The sequence below is a fragment of the Phaenicophaeus curvirostris genome, chromosome 17 (genome assembly GCF_032191515.1).
Source record: "Phaenicophaeus curvirostris isolate KB17595 chromosome 17, BPBGC_Pcur_1.0, whole genome shotgun sequence".
In the NCBI taxonomy this organism is placed as follows: Eukaryota; Metazoa; Chordata; class Aves; order Cuculiformes; family Cuculidae; genus Phaenicophaeus; species Phaenicophaeus curvirostris.
This window is the reverse complement of record NC_091408.1, coordinates 4,102,133-4,125,189: the sequence shown is the minus strand read 5'-3', so window position 1 is coordinate 4,125,189 and position 23,057 is coordinate 4,102,133. Positions and strand designations below refer to the sequence as shown.

The 23,057-nt window shown below is 43.7% G+C and overlaps 1 protein-coding gene across 11 annotated transcripts in view; it reads right to left on the bottom strand.

Annotated features, from left to right (window-relative positions):
- The window catches only part of KDM2B (lysine demethylase 2B), a 115,307-nt gene that overhangs the window by 50,074 nt on the left and 42,176 nt on the right, over positions 1 to 23,057 (bottom strand). For 9 of the 11 annotated variants that reach the window (XM_069870951.1, XM_069870953.1, XM_069870954.1 and 6 more), the window contains 4 exons: positions 18,728 to 18,821; positions 17,690 to 17,843; positions 9,224 to 9,339; positions 3,422 to 3,548 (listed from right to left, as the gene is read on the bottom strand). In XM_069870951.1, coding sequence (XP_069727052.1) covers positions 3,422 to 3,548; positions 9,224 to 9,339; positions 17,690 to 17,843; positions 18,728 to 18,821 — 491 coding nt within the window. Of the gene's footprint in view, positions 1 to 3,421; positions 3,549 to 9,223; positions 9,340 to 17,689; positions 17,844 to 18,727; positions 18,822 to 19,534; positions 19,662 to 22,260; positions 22,400 to 23,057 lie in introns of those variants that run through there. The other 2 variants (XM_069870955.1, XM_069870956.1) reach the window with 2 other exon arrangements.

Genomic DNA, 23,057 nt, shown 5'->3' with positions numbered 1-23,057 from the left:
TCATGTCATCATTCCCATGAGTGTTTGCCCTTCTGCAGAAGAGATCTCAAAAAGAACAGTCTCACACACTGACTTAGGAGGCAATTGACTGAAAACACATTCTAGGCTCAAAGAATGAGAAAGGAAGCCATGGTCATCACCTTCCAACTCATTTAGAAGCGCAGACATTTTTATTTATGGAGTGGGAAGACTCAAAAGGTTTTAGTCCTGTCTACCCTGAGGTGGAGTTTCTTCCTGCCTGAAGTTCTGCGAGTCAAGACATGAAGAAAATAGAAACACAAAGAAGAACATAAGCTGCTATACAAGCACGCAGCTATCGGGACAGAGGTACCACAAAACAATCACAGCAACACGTTTTCACGAGCAGGCAGTGCCTTGAAAGAGCCACTCCAAATTTAGTCACCTTCCTGTCAAAGCAAGTAAAATACTACGTAACGAAAACACAGCATGAGAAGTCTAAAGATCTCCTTAAAACACCATTGCTAATGAACGGAGTTTTCTGTGTTCTCCAAAGATGTCCTCTATCAGTGCAGGAATCTTTTTCCCTTCCCGGAACAGAATCTCCACCAATTCTAAGAAAACTACCACCTTGTGAACCCCAGAGACCATGGGCAGTCTCCTGCGCTCTCTCTGGTGGACGGCCTCCTCAACTCATAATCAACTGCTCCTGCTTAGCTTCTGAGATCTGGTAGGACCACTGTATCAGAAGATGTTTAAGAGAAGAAAGCAGTACAACTTGGTTTCTTAAACCAAGGAGGACAGAAGGCACCTAAACCTATCGAGGGTTCTGCAGAGAAGTTAAGTACTTTGTTTCAGTACTCCAAGGAGAACAAGAGGAAATTCTTCATCAAGGGATACTCTCTGATGGGAAATCAAGAAATTTCTTGCAGATAGAGAAGTCTCCAAGGAAGAGACAATTTAAGGATCCTGGTAGTTCTGAAAAGCTTAAAAACAAAGCATCAGGATTTTGGAACACCGACCTCATTTGGATGTCCTATCTCACAGCAGGTGAATGATATTAAGGTAAAGACACCAAGGAACAAGCAAGTGTAATTCCAGGATTACAGTTCGTAGAGATTTGAGTCAAGAGGCTGGACACCGAGACCAGTTAAAAGAAAAGGCAAGTGAGTATTTGAAACAGTATTACTCACGTAGAATAAAGCAGCGCAGCTTTGTAAAGGTAAATAACATACCCTTACTCCTTTGAATTTGACAAATGCCAAAGTGAAATATCGAATAGATCTGGAGATCTGGGCTTCTGAGCCATAATCCCCAGTTAAACAATTATTTTAAGGTTACAATTCTACAAAGAAATAAAAAGCAAGCTTCTGACAAAAAATAAGTAGACAACTGCCTCTCCTGGAGAGAAAGGCCCTGGATGTCAATGTCAGAGATTTTATCAGCATGCTAATACTCTAAAGTCAAGAGATAGCAGGCAGGTGGATGAACTACGCGCTGTCAGCAGAAACCACTTCGCTAAGCCAAAAGTACCAATCCATTCAAGACTAACAGCTCATGATCTGCCCAGCCAGACACTCCCAGCGCCCACCTCAACTCAGCATCCGCAGCCGCACAGCAGAGCTGCAAGTCAGATCAGCTCATCAGTTCTACTGATAACAAACAAACTCATTTTTTAGTTAATTTTCAGTCGGATTCAGCTCCCAGGGCAGCTGCGCAATCTCACGAAACAGAACAGCCTTGTGAGAGCAGGACATTTCTCCAAGTAGCCTGAAATGACCAGAAGACCGTGCCCAAACAACCACATAATTTCACATTCACTTTCCACTAGGCCAACAACTGAAGCCACTACAGGAAGCAGGACCCTGACCATGTCACCACCAAACCATTCGTTTTCCTCATGCCTTTGCAGCTGGCACTCTTGGGTCACACAAAACAATCCTTTTCCCTCTAGACACTGGTTCCCAGTGAGTTATTATACTATTTGAATCTCTTTCAGCCAGTAACTGGACTGAGGCACATTTTGTGGGGATCACCAAACCATTATGTGTGATTATTGAGTTGGGCTGGAATTCACACTAGTAATTTAGCTGGAAAAGGTCCCATCTCAATATCCCGAACCTTCCACTCTCTACATATAATTTGTTCTGAAATTACACCTCAGTGATTTGGCAACCCAACCCGCCTGCAGGATGAGGCTCTTTTCATGCCAGTGGCTTAGACAGCAAGAGGTTGTTCCTTATTTTCCAAGGAATGCAGTTATCAGAGTTTTGTCACTGCTTTATGAAGAGCTGATCGAAGGGGCTAATTCACCCCTTCCTTGAGGACGATCTTCTATAACGAGAAAAATTCTGCCACGCAGAGTTCCTGCTGAATCAACCCTTCTGACCAGGATCCCTGAGAACTAAGACGAGATACAAAATGTGAAGCATCCAACTTTCCAGTGACCCCAAGAAATTTCCCTGGCCTGTCTACACAGACTGTAGCTCCCTCAAGTTATTCTTGGTCAGTAAAACTCACTCAACAGTGATGTCTGCCCATTAATTCTTCAATCCCTTCCAGTAAGAACGACACTAGTAGGGACCTAGAAGGATTTCCTTCCTCTGTTCAGAACCCGGGGCAGTTCCAACCATGCCACGTTCCCTCCAAGTGGCATCTCAGGGAACAAGAGGTACTGAAATACTTGAGTCCTCCTCCTCCCTTAACATGTATCAGTTAAGATTTAGCAGGGAGGCAACACAGCACCATCCTGTTCCATTAAAGGGAGGAAAAAGAGGGAAGCTCAGCAAGGCAACAACCGGAATTGTCACACGTTGATGGAAAGCTCACATCAGCAGCAAGGTAATGCCTTCCCGCTCCAGGCACAGCTATCAGCTGTTGTTGTAAAGGTTTCTTTGACCTCCCTGCACTTAGGTTATAGATCATGTAGATTTGTGTAGCTGTTTTCTTGGTTTTGTTAGTCTGCAGAACTGGATGTCAGTCACCAAACAGAGAGAACTAAAGCAGAGATTAAAGAAAGAAGCCAGGTTTAGTGATCACAGTGTATTCTGTAGAGGAGACACTCTATGAAAGGACTAAGTATCCATCCCACCAGAGCACATTTGCAACACACACATTTCTGGGTACTAAGGTACCGCGCCAAACATGGCAGTAAATCCTCAACTGTTTGGCAGATCATCTCAACACAAACACTGCTGAAACCAAGGAACAAACGCATCCAAAAATTATTTTTCTGAGATCCACTTGCTAAGAGAATGCTCAATAAATACAATTCGAAGTAGGTTGATACTTCATGGAAACGCTTCAGAGTCAAAATCTTCCCCACCCCAAAATAAGGAAACAGTTCATTAGAATTCCTGCAGTTCTCCACCGCGATTTATAATCTGCTTTGCAGAAACCAAAGCAGTAACCAGCCCACGGTGCTAGCATCTGTTCTGAATACGCACTCACAGGATTCACTCACCAATTAACATTGATTCTTTCTGGTACTCTTTGCTGAGGTGGCAGCGCTGGGTCACACAGGACACGTATCTCTCCAGAACATACCAGCACATTTCATAGTAGAAAGGATAACGGAATTTGGCATGCACCTGAAAGCAAGATCAAGACTGTCAGTCCATGGGGAAGGGAGAGAAGTTTGCAGCACAAGGGCCAGTCATCATTTTCATCGTGTTATCAAGAGCGCAAACAGTATGCAGGAGGGGGAGGGGAGTGAGGGTGGGAGCCGAGCGAGATGTACGCCTCCAGCATACCAAATGAGGAGCCTGCCTGCCTGCCTGCCATGATAGCATCATTTCTTGGTTCACTAATTTGTATCCTCTTGGGGTGGTGGGAGAGGAAAGGGTTTGTGTTCTTGTGAAATCATGAAAGTGATGGATGGCCCCTACGGCTTGATTTACCCACTGTATAAACATAGGGTGGTCACATACAGATGTTCGTCACTAAAAGTCAAGTTAAAATAAAGGTGGGTTTTAAAATTCCTGAATGCTATCACTTGATTTTTATCAAAATGGCAGCATTACCTAAAATACATCAAGCAGGAAATACATCTTTTCCAACGGTATTCACGACAATTTGATTAAATAAATGATCACACAAATCCTTTATTGTTGCTAACTACATATTAGAAGTGAATATCTCTTACGTGGTTTAAACTTAATATTTTGGTAGCAAGTTCGCTTTTGCCACAAACAGCATAGAAAAGCAGGATTTTGACAAAAGATCCTGTCAAGCTGTGCACTTTTTCTTACATCTCAGACCTGTTGTTCTCACACGAAAAGCTTATTCTCGCGCACTACGTGTTTGTGAGATTATTCCAGATTCAAAAGAAAACAAAGTGAGCTTCCTTCTTTTCTGGCACAGCTTTTATCTATGGCAGGTCTCTGTACTAAGGAAGAATCTGGGAAGCTCCTAAAACACAAAATCACAAGGATATTTATTGTGACTTGTTAAAAATGGATGCCACGCATCTTGCATGCACTCATACTTACACTGTCCACTCCTTTCTCCTCATGGCACAGAAATTTGCATTTTGCAGGCTTGCATGCGTGCATTGCACTGTGATTATTGGAAGTACTTTAAGATACCCTGTGCACATTTACTGCTCACCTAGCCAAGAGGTGTCCACCCACCTTTAATGAAAAGCTGGATTGCACCAGAAAGGAGTATTGACTCAGAAAGCCCTTTCTAAAAAACAAATCAAACTCCCACCCCCGATCACACAAAAAACCAGTGAAGTCTAAACAGAAGCACTAACCCAGCACCTCTAAACTCAGATCCAGCTCTGCCAAGCAGGCACTGTCTAAACATCTGTGTGGCAACGTTAAGCATTGAGCACATGAGTGACTTACTGGAACACCAAGACCTGCAAACTGTCCCAGGGTGGACAGTCAAAGGACTTGTCTCTGTTCCCAGGGCAGAGGGAAAGCAAACACTTATAACAGTAAAACCAAATGTAACAAAGGGAAAATACACTGTGTTTGCCCACTACACGTATCGCAGGGTAGGATTTAAATACTTCATGGCGATTCCCCAAAATTTAGATCTCTTGAATTCAACACAAATGTAGCTGGCAAATCCGGACTGTGCTCATCTGTTGCTACGGGTCACGCACCCAGCGAGGCTGAACCTTTTCATACGGTCCCTGTACTGTTTGTTACTCAGCGCACACACCAGAAAACAGAAGGAAAGGAAAAGATAAAAAGCAAAACCCAAACAACCGAACAACATCCCCCTAAACGTGAGAACATTTAACCCCAGGGCCTTTTGGCATTGGAGAATATTTTTCCTTCGGTTTAGTTATTTGTCGTAAGGAAGAGATGGAGTCACTTATCGCTATTACGGAACACAGGGGACATTAGCCATGCTGAAATATATGCTAATAAAGGAACTCAAATTTTTCCAAGAGAGCACTGCAGGAAACAAAATTTGCAAAGAATTGACTTACAAACAGGAAGCCGCCTTCCACCCCTCAGCCTTCAAAAGGTTTTCAGCCACATGCCTGGGAATATTAAAGACATCATTGCTCAACATTTGTTGACAGATTCTGAGCTTCACCAAATTTAGTTGTTACCAATGTTAATTCAATGTGAAAGACAAGGCAGTAATGCATGCAGTGCTCCCATTACATATATCAATCTTTAATATTCAATTTGAGTTCCTAATTGCCTCACTAACAATGTTCCAACCCACAGCAAATCCCTCCCTGCCTCTGTAATTCGCTATTGGCCTGAGAAGGCTCTGCTTTTACAAACCTTCACAAGAGCTACCATATGCAGCAAGAGATGCTGCGCAAAGATCTACAGCACCTTTTGCCAGTAAAGCACATCTAACAGTGCTTTAAAATTCCTTTAAACTCTGCCTTATGGAAAAAAAAAAAGAGGAGCAAGTTCGTTATGAAATCCTTGGACATTTATTAATTATAATGGATGTGAGGTGCATTCTGTACGTGTCCATACTTTTACCATTGTACACTTACAGTCAATGAACTCTCGTGGGGAGGGGGAGAAGAATAAAAGAAAGAAATTAAAAGTGTTCTGTGATGAATTTAAAGTGTAATATCTGCTACAGACACTGCCAGAGGACTGAATCCCCCACAAGCAGGGAAATACACCAGATCATCTAATAGGCATTTCCAGCTCTAACTTCTGTGATTAATAATTTACAATCCACTGAATAAATTTTTTAATTATTCCTGTACAGCAAGAAGAATCCTCTCTGGAATACAATCCATTTCTCCAGTACAAAGTGAAATGATTTTAGACTTATATCCCCCTCCAAAACCAAAACAAAAACCCCTAAGCAAGCAAGGCACACGTTTTCCTCAACAAAGTACTGGTCTCTTCCACAATGCCTTTTAAAATCAATATGAACTCCACCTCTGTTTAATCAATCTAATCATAATATTGAAAACCAATCCATGATTATTTCCAAAATAATAAATCTATCCACTTTATCTTACACTCTGGAAAACAAAATCACCATCATCTGCAAACACCATCATCTGTGAGTGACCACCTTACGTATGTATTTTGAGTGCTTCTGCCGCTATCCATGTTTGAGTATTTTAACGTAGTTAAATTTAGATGAGTTGGGAGTAAGTTTGACACATCCTTCCTCTTCAGTAACACAGAGCTGTACCACCCCTGTGCCAAGATGATGAATCCCTGCATGGCAGCCTGCTCTGCAGTTACTCAAGCTGGTCTAGAAGCGAGCTCAACAGCTTGGCCTATTTGACTGCCTCTTAATTGGCCTCTCGGAAAGCCAGACTGCAAAATGAGAGTCTCTACAAACCGTAAGGCTAGAGAATATTTGTTTATCTCAATTGCACATTAGGAGCTGTTTCCTACAATAGACATGTTTTTTATTACTCCTTAAAACTATTTTTAAATGGCTATAACCTTCTTAAAAATCTCCCAGGGATATGAGAAATTAAACTAGAATAAGCATGACAAGTATATAAACCAGGCAATTTTATCAGGCTGTAAATCAGCATTACTGTTTCAACCATCTATTTATTCTTGTCTTAGCTGCTAAGACAATAACAACTACACCTAGCATAAAAATGACTTTGAATATCAACAATCAAAGATGCTTAAGCAATATACAGCACGTCTAAACACAGTGAAACCTCCATAAAATCGCCCTGTGCAAAGTGAGGAGGGGAAACACACCTGTATTACTCTTTCATTTGAGTGTGGCAAATTACTTCGTCAATCACATCATGTAATTTACTTCTGTGCTATATACAATGGAAAGATCAATAGTGATGAGAAACTCATTTGCAGTACGTTCAAAGTGGCAGGTCTGGGTGAACCACACACTGCACCGAGTCTGTGTATTCGCCAGCGTACGGACAGACTTATTTGAACAAAGAAATACCACAATTTGATTGGCAAAGCACACGAAGTAGCACATACTAGAATCCTATTTGGAAAACATTTACCCTTTCAAGATTCCTGCGTGATATTTTTAGGTTGCGGGGGTGGGTGGGTGTTCTTACTCCTCAATCGCAGAATCATGGAACAGTTTGGGTTGGAAGGGTCCTTAAAGATCATCCAGTTCCAACCCCCTGCCAGAGGCAGGGATACCTCCCACTGGATTAGGCTTCCCAAGCCCCATTCAACCTGGCCTTGAACACCTCCAGGGATGGGGCAGCCACAGCTTCCCTGGGCAACCAGTGCCAGTGCCTTCCACTCTCATAGCAGAAATTCCTCCTTACGTCTAGTCTAAATCTTCCCCTCTCCAGTTTATACCCATTGCCCCTCGTCCTAGCAATACAAGTCTAAATAACAGTAACGATTTTCCTGCCTTTTATCAAACTTCCGTATGCCTTAGTTGAACAGCTCATGTTTTCTCTCAGTCTAGAAATTCTCACTACGCTATGATTGTTCAGACAGCTTTGTTATCCTGCGGTTGCCTACGAGCACAAGTCAGGGAACACAGGTACAGGCTGTGCATAACACACTGCTAGCACATAGCAACACACAAGCACTCAAATTGTTTCTATGAAGCTGTTGGAACTCTGGGCTGTTGGCTTTCATTAGACTTTTTTAAAGCATTCAAGTATTTTTTTTGAGGGAAAATTATAAAGAACTACACACACTTCGAAGAAAATCTAAAACAAAACCAACAAGAGTAACGGTCTGGTTTGGGACTTCCAAATGGGAGTAGGACACCCTTTCTCTCCCCAAATCAAAGATGCATTTTGAAACAATCCATATTTGCTTCAGGCCTCTGCACACTCGCTGCAAAGACAGCGATTTAAGGTAAGAGGCCCCTTGGAGCTAGAACTGTGCCCTCTTGTAAAAACAATGAACTGTAGTGATGCCCAAGATTATACTATTTTAAGACTTTCTAGTGAAGAAGAATTGCAACTTCGTGCTGTTTTGCCAGCCTAAATCTCTGTTGGCACCATGGCCGGCACCGGGGCCAGTGGTTCACCAGCACTGTCTCAGTGCAATGCCTCCAAAACAACCAGCCACAAAAAGTCCCTGTCTGAATTTGCACAAACCACTAGTCCACATTCACACCAGAACACTAAAATTGCCTTGCACGGCTTATTTAATGGCCTATTAAAGCAGGGGCATTTCCTTCAGGTTCTGCTGCTTTATGAGAGCAAAGTATATGACAATAATAATCAAGGATAGGAGTTTTCACTCCCAGAGGCAAGATGAACACTCAGGTAGATGCTACAGCCAGATGAACATCACAATGTTCAGATTAACATGTGAGTGTGTCCCCAGCTCTTTGTCCCAAGAAATTCTTGCGTAATATCAAGTGATCGTAGAATAAAATCCTGAACAATACAGGTGATGTTGTTCCAAATGCAACTCGTGTGCAGCTTTGTCAGTTCCCCTGTGGACAGGAGAACCCTCCCAGCCCTGTTCCTCAGGCTCGGGTATCCGTTCCAGCTGTGCACAGAGGGATGATCAGTGGGGGGTTACCAGAAGTATTGGTACAACAGTCTGCAAAGCACAGTGTGCTTCTGTGCAAAAGGGAAGGTGTTTATGAAAGTTTATCAGGCAGACAAAAGACACAGAAGGGACACGTCTGTGGGAAGCAGGGGAAAAACAGATGAGTAAATCCCACTAAAAATAGCCAGCATTTCAAAGTCTCATTACTTCATATTTACCTCTTGTTTCAGCGACTCTGACACGGAGATCCTGTCAGTTCTTGTTTGTCAGAAAGGAATATGAGAAAGAGACTACGACCGATCATAGTCACAAAGGATTGTTCAGTTAGAAAGAGAATCAAGCATCCTTACCCTTGTTCTGTCCTCAATTTCATAGATGCGAAGCTGCATGGGAACATTAAAGCTATGCAGGATGTTTCCACCAAACACCAGAGAATCTACCGGAGTATAAACCGCATGTATCCACCCTAGGGAGGGAAAGCAAAGTACTGAGAACGTCTCATGCCACAGAGCATTACAGAGCAATTGATAATCAAATTTTAACAATGCCATGAACCCCATTCTGCAGGGGATGAGAGGTTAAAGCAGTGAAAGGTTAAATTATGTGCTCATAGCCACACTTTAAGACTAGTCATACCAGCATGGCACCTTATGATGTACAGCCTTACAACCCTTTGTAAATCGGGTTCTTCTATTTATTCACAGAAGAGTTGCAGTGTTTACTGAGAACATGCAAGCTTGTGACTCAACCACATCCATGACTAAGGAGTGAATTGGGTCGGTTTAATACATTTGGCTCTCAGATGTAACTGGCACCTCTGCGAATCGTGTTAGCCACAGTGGTGGGCTAGGGCTGGGCAACTGGACCAAGTCACATCAAGGTGTTTTCACACCAGCACCAGAGCACACATCCTCAGATGCCAACAATTCCATATTACCAGCCCTCCCCCAAAAGTGAAGGTTTCCTATCCCATTATCAACTTCCTGAAGATACCAAAAAGTGTTTTTTCACTGCAAGCCCCAAGTTAAGAGATTTTAATGCTTCTAGTACTGGAGAGGATGAGATTGTTCCAACCCAATACTGCAAGGGACTGAATTAATTTCTCAGGCTCCAAAAGAGAGGGAAAAATATTCTACGACAACAAAAACTCAGGCATAGCAATTCAGGCAGCCACAAACCAGCTCTTCTGCTTCTGCATTGTTTGCTTGGTATGTCAGCAGCTGAAGGACTGGCTATGCAAGACTGTAGCCTCTGATCTCTGCAGTGAAACAGGAATTGATCCTGCTAATGATCTGGGACCCACAGAGACCCAGTGCTTTTTTTTTTCTCCTTCTTTTTTAATGAAAAGCATTACAATTTATAAACCAGCAGACAGCAAAGCAACAGAGGGAGCAGTCAATTTTCTCCTAACTGTGCAGTACCTCCCATTAAAGCTGTGGCAGCTTTCCTTCGCTTCAAGATCAGGGAGGGAGCAGGAAAATGCCATTCAGCCTGAAGGGTTCCCCAGCTAGCAGCAACGAAAGCTCTCCTCTGCAACAACCTTTAGTGTGTTAATGCCTGCAAAGTTATATCTGAGAAGTCCTTGAGCCACAGCAGATGGCAGAATCGGGGCTTTCATTTAGGGGCATATTGGTAGGAGAGAGATAAGAAGGAAAAGAAACTAGCACAAGAATTTTCTTCCTGGAAAGAGAAATCACACTCCAGATACATTTTTCTGAATTTCACAATCACAGAATGGATCAGGTTGGAAGGAACCTCTGGAGGTCCAACTCCCCTGCTTGAGTAGGGCCACTTCGAGCCAGGTGCCCAGAACTACTTCCAGACGGCTTTTCAACATCCCCTAGGATGAAGAATCCACAATTCCTCTGGGCAACCTGTTCCAGTGCTCAGTCAATTTACAGGTCTGATTCCACATCATAAATGTGATGCATATAATGAAGCAGGTGGCTCACAGCTCTCTTAGCTCTTGGTACTATTGCATCTTTCCTGCTCCAGTTAGTATCGTTTCAGTTAGAGTCACTCACAATGATCCAGCCTGTTTATTACCTCCAAATCAAGAACAACCAACTAGAGAGGAATTGTCTCTTTTCATGGAATGGCAGTGTGGCAGCTACATACATCAACACTATAAAAACTCTTCACGGCTGAAGTAGTTCACCACTTCACATGAAATGCATCAGTTTGTACTAAGCGCAAACTACTGGAAAAATAAATAATCTTTCTGATCCTACTCTTTGAGAAGGAAAAAAAGATGCAAGGTCAAGCAAGTTGAGGCCGCTGCTTCCAATAGGCAATCAAAGATCTAACTGAGCTGAGACCTGGCTTTCTGGTCCTATATGAAATGTAGAAAGGATTTATCCTTCATTTTATAATAAATAAAACAAAGTCTGATCAATGCAGTTGATGCATGCTTTTACTACAACCACACAGCAGCCTCCTCCTCCTACAAATTATATTTCCTCAGTGAGAATTTCACACTGGAGTGCGTTTGGTTTCATTGTTTCTTGCTCTTTGGGTTTGAGGCTCACCCCACCTCCCCTGACCTCTTGACTCTGTCCTTTGAGGTGCTAGGGGTCTTTGCACTAATAACCTCCTGAATTCCTCTGTAGCAGTCCCAATATTTTTGGAGAAGTGTGAAAGGATCTACCACTGGCTTGAGCCAGTGCTCTGACAAATAGTGTCCCAGACACCACAAACTCATCAAAAAGATAAACAAACATGAAGATAGTTTCAACCCTGAATTGTTGTAGAGCTGGTAGAAGTACAAACTGAAAGTCTTCCCTGAAGTATCCATGACAACCTCTGATTTCCAGGTCTAAACTCACCTTACAAACAATTAGTACCTTCCACTCCTAACTTCTGAACTAACTAAACACTAGGTACCTCAAGATGCATGTATTTCTAATAACAAGACTGAAAATACTGTTTTGTATGACACAGTTCTCAATAACAGAACCCTGTAACAACAAACTGCTACAAACCATCAGAGTTGGGAAAATAAAAATAAACCAGAGACCAAGCAACAAACAAAGTCATTAACTGTAAAGTCCTTGGAAGAAAAGTTCTTGCCCCCAGCCAAAGCAGAGTGATGATCTCCAGACATAGCTCAGAAACGGGAAAGAATGATGCTCATGGGTACCAGCCCTTCGCGGTTGAATGGTGCTGAGCTAGGCACACAGCTAAGCCCCATGGAACCCCAAGATCTCCTACAGTTCATGTGCTCCCACACACAGGATCCAGCTCCCAGCTCTTCTGACAGAGAAGTCACCTGCTCACAAGAGAGCTTTTGGCCACGCTGCTGTATAGCGTGTTTCAGTCACGCTGCATCCCAAAATAGTTTTGACTTGCCTGAGGAACACACGTGCAATATTGAAACTGCAGAGACACAAGCGCCAAGAGGTGAAATCTAGGGATGAAGGACACTATGGGCAAGATTAGGCAAAAAAAATTTAGAATTGACGAGGCAGAAAACCACACGAAGACTGGCATAGGTGTTACAGAGGGGAAAAACTCCCAAACCTCCTGTTTTAATATTAACAAGGCAGAGAAAAACTGAAGAGGCCAGCACCAGAAAAATAGAAGTAGGAGGACACAGAGATGAACAGAGAACAGGTAACAGTTTCCATGAGGGTAATCTATTGTGGAAACAAGCTCCAAGAACAGATAAGCTTGGATGGCACATTCAGTTCATTCCCACAGCTTAGATACAACAGCAACTCAGAAATAAACTGAGAAGGAGGAACGTTCACTGTGACCATTCCCAAACAAGAACACCCATCTCCTAAGTTTCCCAATCATAAGGGTGTTTAAAGAGGAAGATGGACCTCCAGAATAGGAGCAGGGTGCACGAAAGCCTAAGACAAGAAGGATGGCCAAGGAGATTGCTCTAGTACCATCCACACCAGAATATCCTGCCTATCTCACCTTCAGCCATGCTGGTACTTTTTCTGAATCAACTGACTGGTCTGACCTCCCTCCACAGCACGGCGGTTGGAACTGGATGATCTTTAAGGACCCTTCCAACCCAAACCATGCTATGATTCTATGTATGATCACATCGCTCTGTGCTGGAGAGCCTGTCACGTCTGCTCGTGTATGCCTGCATCCTCCAGCTCCCACAGAAAATACCTGCCACCCAGCCTGCCCTACAGAGCTCTCTGAAGTGATTGGCATCAGTTCTCCCCCAGTGACTGCTCTCTACCGCGGACATAAACCCTGGCACTACCACACCTCATTCTTGCTGATTAATGAGCATCTTTTCCTTCCCCAAACAATCCCAGTTTATGAAGCCAAGCCACCATTGAGCAGGGATTCTATTCAGGAGGCTCAGAAACAGTCTCAGCTCATTTACGGTTACATATTATTCCACCACTCCTAAAACAGAATTGAATATTTAGATGTTATCATCTCTAGTAAATCAAGAAGGTAAAATTAACAGTAACGAAAGCTTTTCTGCACAGTTAAAAGAAAGATATGATCTCATTATCTTTCCAGTTTTATAAAACAAGTATTATTAAACATTGCAAACTTGTTAGAAGATTTCAGGGGCCCCCACATTCCTACTGTATCTTCAAGGACACAATCATCCATCTGAGAATAATAAAAAAGAATATTAACTTAGAAAGCTATGGGGCAAACAGACTACAAGCTCCAAGCCAAAACCATGGTGCATCTGTTTCCATTAGTAACTGAACAGATATTTTGCTTTGTGATACAGAAGGCATACACATTTTCCTACAATTCTACAGCAATTTGGGGTGGAAAAGATGAAATATGTATGTCTCAAAAATAAAAACTGACTAAGGAGATAACCTTATGGTGGGCACTGCCAGCAAATTAGACATTATTTCTCTCATCTCAAAGGAAGAATGACTGCATCATAATAGTACCCACAACCACATATAGCAAAGAAACATCATGCTTACATCTTAAAACTAAAAAAAAAATCATATTTTTGTCCTGGTATTATAAACGAAACAGCAACTCTCACCCTAACATCATTTGATAAGAATTAGGCAGAGCACAGCAGAGGAACAGAACTAAAAATCGAACGTTACGCTGCCAACTTCTACCTAAAAGCAGACACTCGAGGCAAAAATTCTCCTCTCTGATCCTCTCTGCCTACCTCCACCGCTTGGTCCCTAAAGGTTCCAGGCAAGGAGCTTCCATTAATGTCAGTGGAAGCTACCAAAATAAGAAAAGTGAACAGCAACCAAAAATAGCCAGGCAGCTACGCAGCGCTAGCACAACTGCCTGCAAAAAATTTACCAGTCAGATTTTAATAGCTTGTCATTCTCCTTGATCTAAAGACTATATGCTCCTTCTGGCCCCATTACATAATAATTCATCAAACACCAACTGGCACAGCAGAGGTGACCTAAGACCACACACTTGTAACAGGCAGAACCCTGCTGACAACCACTGGTACAGGGTTTGAACACTTTTGAATCCTGGCAGACAGCTGCCTAGAACGTAGCTCAGAACATCCCTTTCTGTCCACCTTCCTTCCCAAAACCATTCATCTGAGAAAAGTCATTATTTCTACATTTGACTGGAAGCAAGAACCTTGGAGCACTCTCATGTTACCATAACAATCACCGCAGATCAACAAGAATATTTTGTTAGACTGTGCCTCTTAATTTCTTGAGAGCCGAAGAATGAAAGATTGTAACGTGTGTTTCCACGTCAAAGGCCTCAAAGTGCATTATAAAGAACACAAGAAAAAGAAAGTAAAACAAATAACTTAGTGTTCAGTGGAAAACTGCCAAATCCAAGGGGAAACATGATTGTTCTAAGATAGCACGCAGCAACACCAGTGAGAAGTTTGAAGAGGAACCAGAAAGGAACATCATGTCTAGCTGACAGTAAGTTAACCCTATCCAGATTTTGATCATGGGAATGTCCAATAAACCACACTGCAGCTTCCACACTATCTCATGACAGCCCATTATTCAATTTTCAGAAATAAAAAATGCACAGTGACTTCTCGGACCTTTACGGACCATGCAGTGGTCTATTACTGGGACCATTACTGTCCGATTTAAAGAACAGACAAGAGTCACTCAAAACGGCCTGGCTACTCGAGGACTTATTTCTTAATCAATAATTTTACTGACATTAGTTTAGATAATTATATTCATGGAAAAGGCCAAGTTCCTAGTTGATTTTATCACTTTACCACAGACTTTACCAGAGTTGATCATCCTTGACTCATCAGCGGGAACCAGTAAAGTGGGAGGTGAGAACTTGTAACGGTGCGTCGCTTGTTTGGAGAATTCTCTGGGGCCACAAGCAGCACAGCTTGGCTCCTTCATAGAATCATAGAATCATAGAATAACCAGGTTGGAAGAGACCCACCGGATCATCGAGTCCAACCAAAGGACTCATGAGGCCCCAGACACAGTGTCCCTCAGAATTCCAGCTTACTTCTCCCCACCCCATATACAGGGGGGACTCCTGAAGTGCTGCAAGAAGCACGTTGGCCATAATGACTCACTATGCTGACAATACTGCACTCAATTTCTCCTCAATACCCCAGCTGTGACTGTGCCTCTCTCTGTGCTTTGCAGGGTTAGAAGCACAGGTAAAAATTAACTGGTTTAAACTTAATCCTGAAAGGATGATGGCAGTGATGGAGAGGAAAATACCCTGAGGCCCTGGTGAGCGCTATAATTATGCCTTCTGTAAGAATAATTCCCATTCTGGTCCAAGTGGTTTGTAGTTTCAGAGATTTACTGGATCTACTGCTGATCCTAGATTCTCAGAGAAAACTTCTATCTCCCCCAAGCCTATGATTTCACTCCCTCACGTGTTTCGTCACAGCCTCCTCTACCTACTTCACCCTTACGCTGCTATGGTATAACAGCACTTCTAGCACCACCTCCAAAAATGACTTGAAAACAGGAGCAGAGCAGGGTATTTTATGGAAAGGTCCTTTGCTGAAACGCTCTCCATTCAGTCCAGCTGAGCGCTACTGCTGCCACTTTACACACCCTGTGACCAGACTCGTAGTTAGAAGATATTCTCCTTGTGGATGAGTTGAGGTCGGTCAAGAGTTCATCAGGCTCAATTGAGAGCATGGGACACACTCATTTTACAGGCACCCATTACCAGAAGCTAAACACTATGAACACTTACACATACAGAACATTTTCAGACATCAACTAACGTGATCCTCACACAAACCACAAAAAAGAGGCAGGAGGAATTGACCTGTTTTACACAGCTCAGTTCGCTGACCTGGAACAGCCTTTAATTAGGCATTTCCATACTCTCATGACATACATAGAAGTAATGTTCTTTCACAAAAATAAAGAGATTTGCAAGTAAGTTTTCCAAACAAAATACAGCAGAGCAAAAACTTGTGAACCCATGAGGTGCTTATGGAGAAATTATTCACACATGCCTTTCAAATATGGCATGGAGCATAAAACATCTGAGGTCCTAGCATTTCCATAGCTTGGGCTTTCCTAAGAAAACAGAAACATCAAACCCCACATTTGGAATCACTTCAGCCACCACATTACAGCTGTGTCCTGAACAAGCTCCCACAACCTGCTGTATTCCAGCTGCTAAGCATGACTAAACTAACATACTCATAGGAGGCTGTTCACAGGGGATGAAGAGAAAATACAAAGAAGCAGTAACAGGTTCTAAGCAAACAGCACAGGCACACTCGAACAGCCAGTTCAAACAGTAACAGCACATCCTGACCTGTTCCAAGGGAAGACCTAATTCCTTTCGTGGATTAACTTCTCCACTCTCAAAGTCATTTTGCCTGTCACCTCCCAGGCTGATTCTTACGGAATACTTACAAACGTGCAAATCTCTGGCCTTCAACTGATACTAACAACATTCCCTAGCTGGCAAGAACATTGTCACCACCTTTGTATGACCTGCATTCTCTGTCTCCAGGATTAAAAAACAATAATCCTATCTCCACGGAGTAATTCTAGAGCTGAAAAACCACCAACTTGTCTTTCCGTCACATAGAAAGGCTACTTACATTTATTTCTCTGTTAATTTCCACTAAACAGAGGCAATGTGTTATATTATAAACAAACTTACGGTTCCCTAACAGCCAAAGAAAGCAGAGCCTGATATCATCTTAAATGAGGAGAGTTACAGACTGCATCATCCTTAATCCAATTTAGGCAGGAGCAGAAAAGGATGAAGCCACCAGCCTTCAAAGCAGCAACTATTTGGTTGCTTTGCAAGAGTCATGCGACACAGCTACTAGGGTGGGCAGTACTGTAAAAATTAAGTGTGGGCTACTGGAAGTTGTCCAGATGCAGCACAATCTCCAACAGCAGAAATTGCAAAGAGTTATAAGAATAAAATAAAGAAGCAACCCTGAGGGTGCACAGTGCCTGCTCTTCCATGCACCAGGCTCCCCACTGAACTTCATCAAGGAATCAAGACCCACATTGGGCTACAGAGGCAAAAAAATTACTGAACTGCAAGTAAAACCTGCCAGAAGAGATGATAAACCCAGACAACTGTTTTTCCAAGAAAGCTAACAATAGCAGAAGTCAGTATAGCACTGATCAGGAGTGGTGGACTGAAAGCCTCAGAGACCAAGTCCTCTCTCCTTTTCCCTGGTACAGCAAGAGAGATCCCGGCACACACTTCCTCACAGTACATTTTTCATCAATCTAGATGGGTTAAGTTCTGTAATATTAAGTGCATACAGCCCCTAGCCTTTCTTCTGCCACAGTAGAGAAAGAGGTAATTATGAAGTTTAGAGTGAAGAATTGCTTTACAGAGAACTTAGTCAAACACATCCACTGATCCCGAAACCAGTTAACAAGTGATACCTGATGGAATGAAGAACGTATAGCCTTGTTTCAGTTCAATTCTTTGGCATCGTTCCACCCTGTCTCCCAGAAAGATATCACTTTGCTTTCCTGAGAGAACCCATTCTTCATAAAGTTCTAGATTCTGCAGAGTAGGAGGGATCAGCCAGAAGATCTAAAAATAAAACGAAGATTGAATTATTACCAATAGTCAACAAAAATAGATAGCTGATACCAACGAAGCTATCGCGTGTTAGACAAATGAACATATAACATCAAGCCTGCTTTCTGCATATACAGGTTTTCCAGGTGTTGTACGCAGAGGCACACAGCAGCCAGCAGCAGCAATTAGTCCACGTACTGCAAGCAGCAAGATAACTGTCAGTTGTCATCTCTCTTCTATGCAACATCTCACTCAGAAGATGCCTGCACAATTTACTTTCAGTTCAAAACAGTGCGTTGGTACAATATAGCTTCATCGGACTATGCAGATATCTGTACCAGAGATCTTCATCTGCTGTATTTATTTCAGTTCCCACCATACGCTGTCTATAGTAGAATTGGGAAAAGCAACATAAAACAACAAAGATGCAAATGTAGCCGTATCTGATGTGTATTTTAACACTACTGCATCCTGTAGTATTTCGGTTCCAGCACAGCGTGCATGTGCACACACCAAAGGAACATGGAGTCTCTAAAAGGAAACAGAAGCTCCAGCTACAGGAGACTTGAGGGCACTCTGACCCAACAAGGGTACACACAGCCTCATACTCACTGCAAGACACTTCTAAACCACACAGCAATAAGGAGCCTAAAAGCACCACCACCAGCAAATTACACAGTCGGTACTTCAAATAAATCACTAGTTTCCTTCATAAAGGTGAATCCTGTCCTTCTCCTTCAGTGATTTCCCTGTATATCAACACAACCAGCTGATACAGACTGATCGCTGACTGGCCCCCTTCCCCGAAATAAAAAGAAAAATAAAAAGAAAGCAATGCCTTCGCTCCATAAGAGGCACAGAGAAATAAAAACAAACATCAAAGGAGGTTCACCTACCTTCCCCCCACGGAAAACGTGATACCACACTGAAGTGCCACCAAAATCAATATGAAAATCAGTGAAGCATCCTTTCACACTCATCAAACAGTACCTGTAAGCAGAGGGAGGGACAACAACGAATCAGTCTGAAACAGTATTTTTCACATCTTCATTTGCAGATGTTAGCTGCATGTGAGATACTCTTTCCACCAATTAGGTTTCTGCATTTATAGCACTGGGATTTGTCTCCTGAAGTAACTGTAAGCACGTTTCAGCTGGAAGGAAAGCTTTCAGAGTTAAGGAATGGAAAGACATTAAGTTATGCTGTTTAGAAATATTTCTTATGCCACTGCCAGTCCTTGGGGTGATCTGTTTAATGCTACCCTTCACCACCTGAGACACAACCATCACCAAAAGTTGTATACAAATTGCTTCAAAAAGCAAAGTTTCGAAAAATACGGTTTCTTTAAAAATCCTCCTGTATGTTCTTTACCTGCTTGCCACTTCTGCAAGGACTGGGGGACAGAAACCTCATTTGGCAAACTAACTCCCTTTTGTTCACATTTCTAGGCATCAAAACACGTAAAGGAACCAGCTGGCAGCATCGCTAAGTATTAAATCCACTATTTTTTACGCTGTCTCGATTCAGGTTTTCAAAGCAGTTTAAAGTCGGCATCACTGGAAAGAGAGGCACGAGCTCTCATCTCACTGCATGAATCTCAAGCCTCCAGCCACCATCTGTAACTAATGGCCGAATTACAGCCGCCCCTCTCGCTACAGGCACCTTTGCAAACGCAGGAAACACACACCACTTAACCCACTAACCTCTTTTCCTTGTTCCGGTCTCCGTTTCATGGCTTTATTTTTGTGTGTGTGTGTGTGGAGGAGGGGGGTGGGTTGTGGAACCAGTACCAGAACAGGATTTAAAAAAAAAGAAAAAAAAAAAGAAAAAAAAAGAAAAAAGGTCTCGTTTAACTGTGTCTTTTTCTCATCACATTCAGGTAGGGAGAATCTCAGCAGTATGCAGACGGCGTGCAAAAGTCCCTCTAGATGATAGGCTGGAAAGGACCTTACCATGTGTCTGCAGAAGGCTGGCAAATCAGAGAGACTATAGGTACATAAGAGCCCGCTGCCTAGCAACCACATCCCGAGCCGGAGTTGACAGAATGATACGCAATGCTGTCATGAAGACAGTCAATTTGTGGGCTTCAAAAAAGGTCCTGCGCCTTCATCTCACAATTAAAACCTCTCCTCGTGCAATTACACGTCTCTCCTCTTGCCCGCTCTGGATTATTTTATTTTTTGTTTTAACCTTCAGAAGCAGGAAAAGAGCTTTTTCTGCCCCTGGGGTATTTCAGATGCTTCAAAAATCCCAGCTAGCCAAGAAGCCGTCTAGCCTCTCAATATGCTCCATTTCAAAATATGAGTCCTTCCCTCCCAAATACCTTCTTTTTTTTAATGTCTCCTTTCGTATTTTCCCTACCAAGATGTTGTTGATTCCAAGTCAGATAGTATTTAATAGCAATAAAAGGAGTCCAGAAATGAAGTTGCAGCCAAACTGCAAAAAGTCACAGGCTGGAAAATTGCTCATAAACCTAGAAAACAACATGGAAATTCACAGTCTGTGAGCAGTGTTGAGTATTAGAGGGCCGTGTTGTTTCAAAGTAGAAAATTCAAATCCTTATGGATTTTCAGTTTCCAAAAGGTGGGATGGAAAATATATCACTAACAAAAATTCTGTAAGACAGTGCTCACTATCTTCTATTACCCTTTCATATTTAGATGTTCTGAAAGAACATAAAAGGCCTAAGCATTAGCCAGTTTTATTCATTCCTCGGTAGTCAATAATCTAAATTTGAGTCTGTCAGTTTGTGTTCAGAGAGGAAATGATAGGATTGAAGTCTCTGTCAAATTAAAGTGCTTAAAATTTAGTTTCATGAGAAAACACCAAGGCTGAAATAACTGAACACGCAAGTCTTTTTTCTTTCCTTGTTTTCACCTCGTTTTCTGTGTTTTCCTGAAACTCCTCTAAACACTATTCCCATTCCAATAAACGTGGGTTTAGTGAAAGAGCCAGATATGGTGATTAATAAAAATCTACAAAGCATTTGGGGGAAAAAAAAAAAGAAACAAACCGGTTTTTTTTTTTTCCCATCCACAAACGAGCCATTCCTTATTCAATTTCTGCTGTTAACCTTACAGGGCCGCTTTTGCCCAGCCCAAACAGCTACCGAAAGGCTCAGGAGCCTGGAAAAAAGCGATCTTGTGCCATATAGCGATCTCCCTCGTTGCCGGAGTCGGGCACAATGCCTTTGCATTGACCTCTACGGCTTCCTCTCCCAACGTACACCGCAGTCACATGGTCCCAGCGCAGATCCACGGCTAATCCTAAACACCGCTCGGCTCCAGCCTCGGCAAAGAGGCTGCTCATCACCCACAGCTGCTCATCTAGGGAAGGACTGAACTTTCCAGGTTTTTCCGTAACAAAAAAAATAACAGACCAAAGCCAGACCACAGCATCCATGTTGAAAGAAATCTAGGAGCCGCATCCCGCTGCGCAGAAGTAGCAGAGCAGGTGAAGTGGGATACAGGAACGTGATCCCAAGTAGGGCACGGGGAGACGATCAGAGCAGTTACACCCTGAAAATACAGGTGAAGCTGAAGACGCCCCAACTTTGCTCTTTTTTCACAACTGCCACCTCATCCAATCCCTGCACGCTCGACTTCATCTCCCTGCACAGCCTCAGCGAAGGGTTTAAACACGCAGCTGCTTGTAATGTGTGCGGGGGGGGCTTCCCTTCCCCACCGAGGAGTTTGGTTTGTGCTCTCCACAAGCCTCAATTCGTTCAAGTTAATGTATTTTGGAGGGAGGATTGTGGGATGTGTCCCTGCCCATTGCAGGGGGGTTGGAACTAGATGATCTTTAAGGTTCCTTCCAACCCAAACTATTCTATGATTTGTGCTGGGAGTGGAAGGAGGGGAGGAAGGGAACTCTCCCCCCGCAAAAAAAAATCATAGAATCATAGAATAGATTGGGTTGGAAGGGACCTTAAAGCCCATCCAGTTCCAACCCCCCTGCCATGGGCAGGGACACCTCCCACTGGATCAGGGGCTCCAAGCCCCATCCAACCTGGCCTTGAACCCCTCCAGGGATGGGGCAGCCACCACTGCTCTGGGCAACCTGGGCCAGGGCCTCCCCACCCTCACAGCAAAACATTTCTTCGCAAGATCTCATCTCAATCTCCTCTCTTTCAGCTGAAAAGTGTTCCCCCTCATCCTATCCTTGCACTCCCTGACCAAGAGCCCCTCCCCAGCTTTCCTGGAGCCCCTTTCAGTGCTACGAGCTGCTCTAAGGTCTTCCCAGAGCAGTTAGAGATTTGTTATAGAAAGGATGCAAAGAAATATGGAGTAACCTGCAAAGAACAGATACCGAGATGCCCCCCAGAAGAGAGAGGGGGGATGATCCTAAACACCACTATAGCAAGCCCAGCGCTCCGAGCAGTCCCGCGATGCCCTCAACCCCGCACGGCTACAAACCCGCAGGCACCCACAGAGACAAAGGCGAAGGCGGCGGATGGGGAGGACGTGTTCGTGCAGCAGGGACAGCGTTGGTGCAGCGCTCCCGAAGCTCAGCTCCTTCTCTCCAACGACAGACACCGCACACCGGGCGGCTCTATTCCCTCTGGCATTGCGAGGGCTCCCCTGCCACTGAGCTCAGCCCATAAACCACTCCCAAACCCCAGCAGAGGCTTCTGTTTTTTTGTTCGGGCCAATGAGAAAAGTAAAGCTCGCTCTTCCTTCCTCCCAGCGCCGGCTGGTTGAGATCCCTAAGCCTGAAACCGAATACCACAAACCCATCAGCCAACTGCGAGGGCCAAACCGCTGACCCCACTCCCTCCTCTGCTCCAGACAGAGAAGATGCTCCTGGGTACCAGAGCAGGGGGCATCCTGTGCTCCCTGGCCTCGTCTCACAGCATCTGGGAGCAGGAGGCAGCAGGAAACAATGGCCAGCTTGGGGCGACTACTCACAACCCCAGCATGGCCAGCACCGAGCATCACCCCCACCGTGGGGCCCTGCGACTGCAAGGCACAAATTACACCGCAAGACAAAAGAAACCATGGTCAGCCAGGCTCGCCCACCGTGCTGGGGACCCAGCAGCCTCTCCCCGGCAGGGAGAGCCCCAAATCTGCAAGCTGTGCGCCCTGTGCCAGCCCCACAGCCTTCCCGCAGGCACCAAGCCCCTTCCCTGCCGCGGGAGCTGGGCTGCTCGGCTGTGGCGGCCAGCGCTTCCAGCCCAAAGCCAAAGCAAGCCACTCAAACCAACCCCAAACAGTGACTGATCACAAA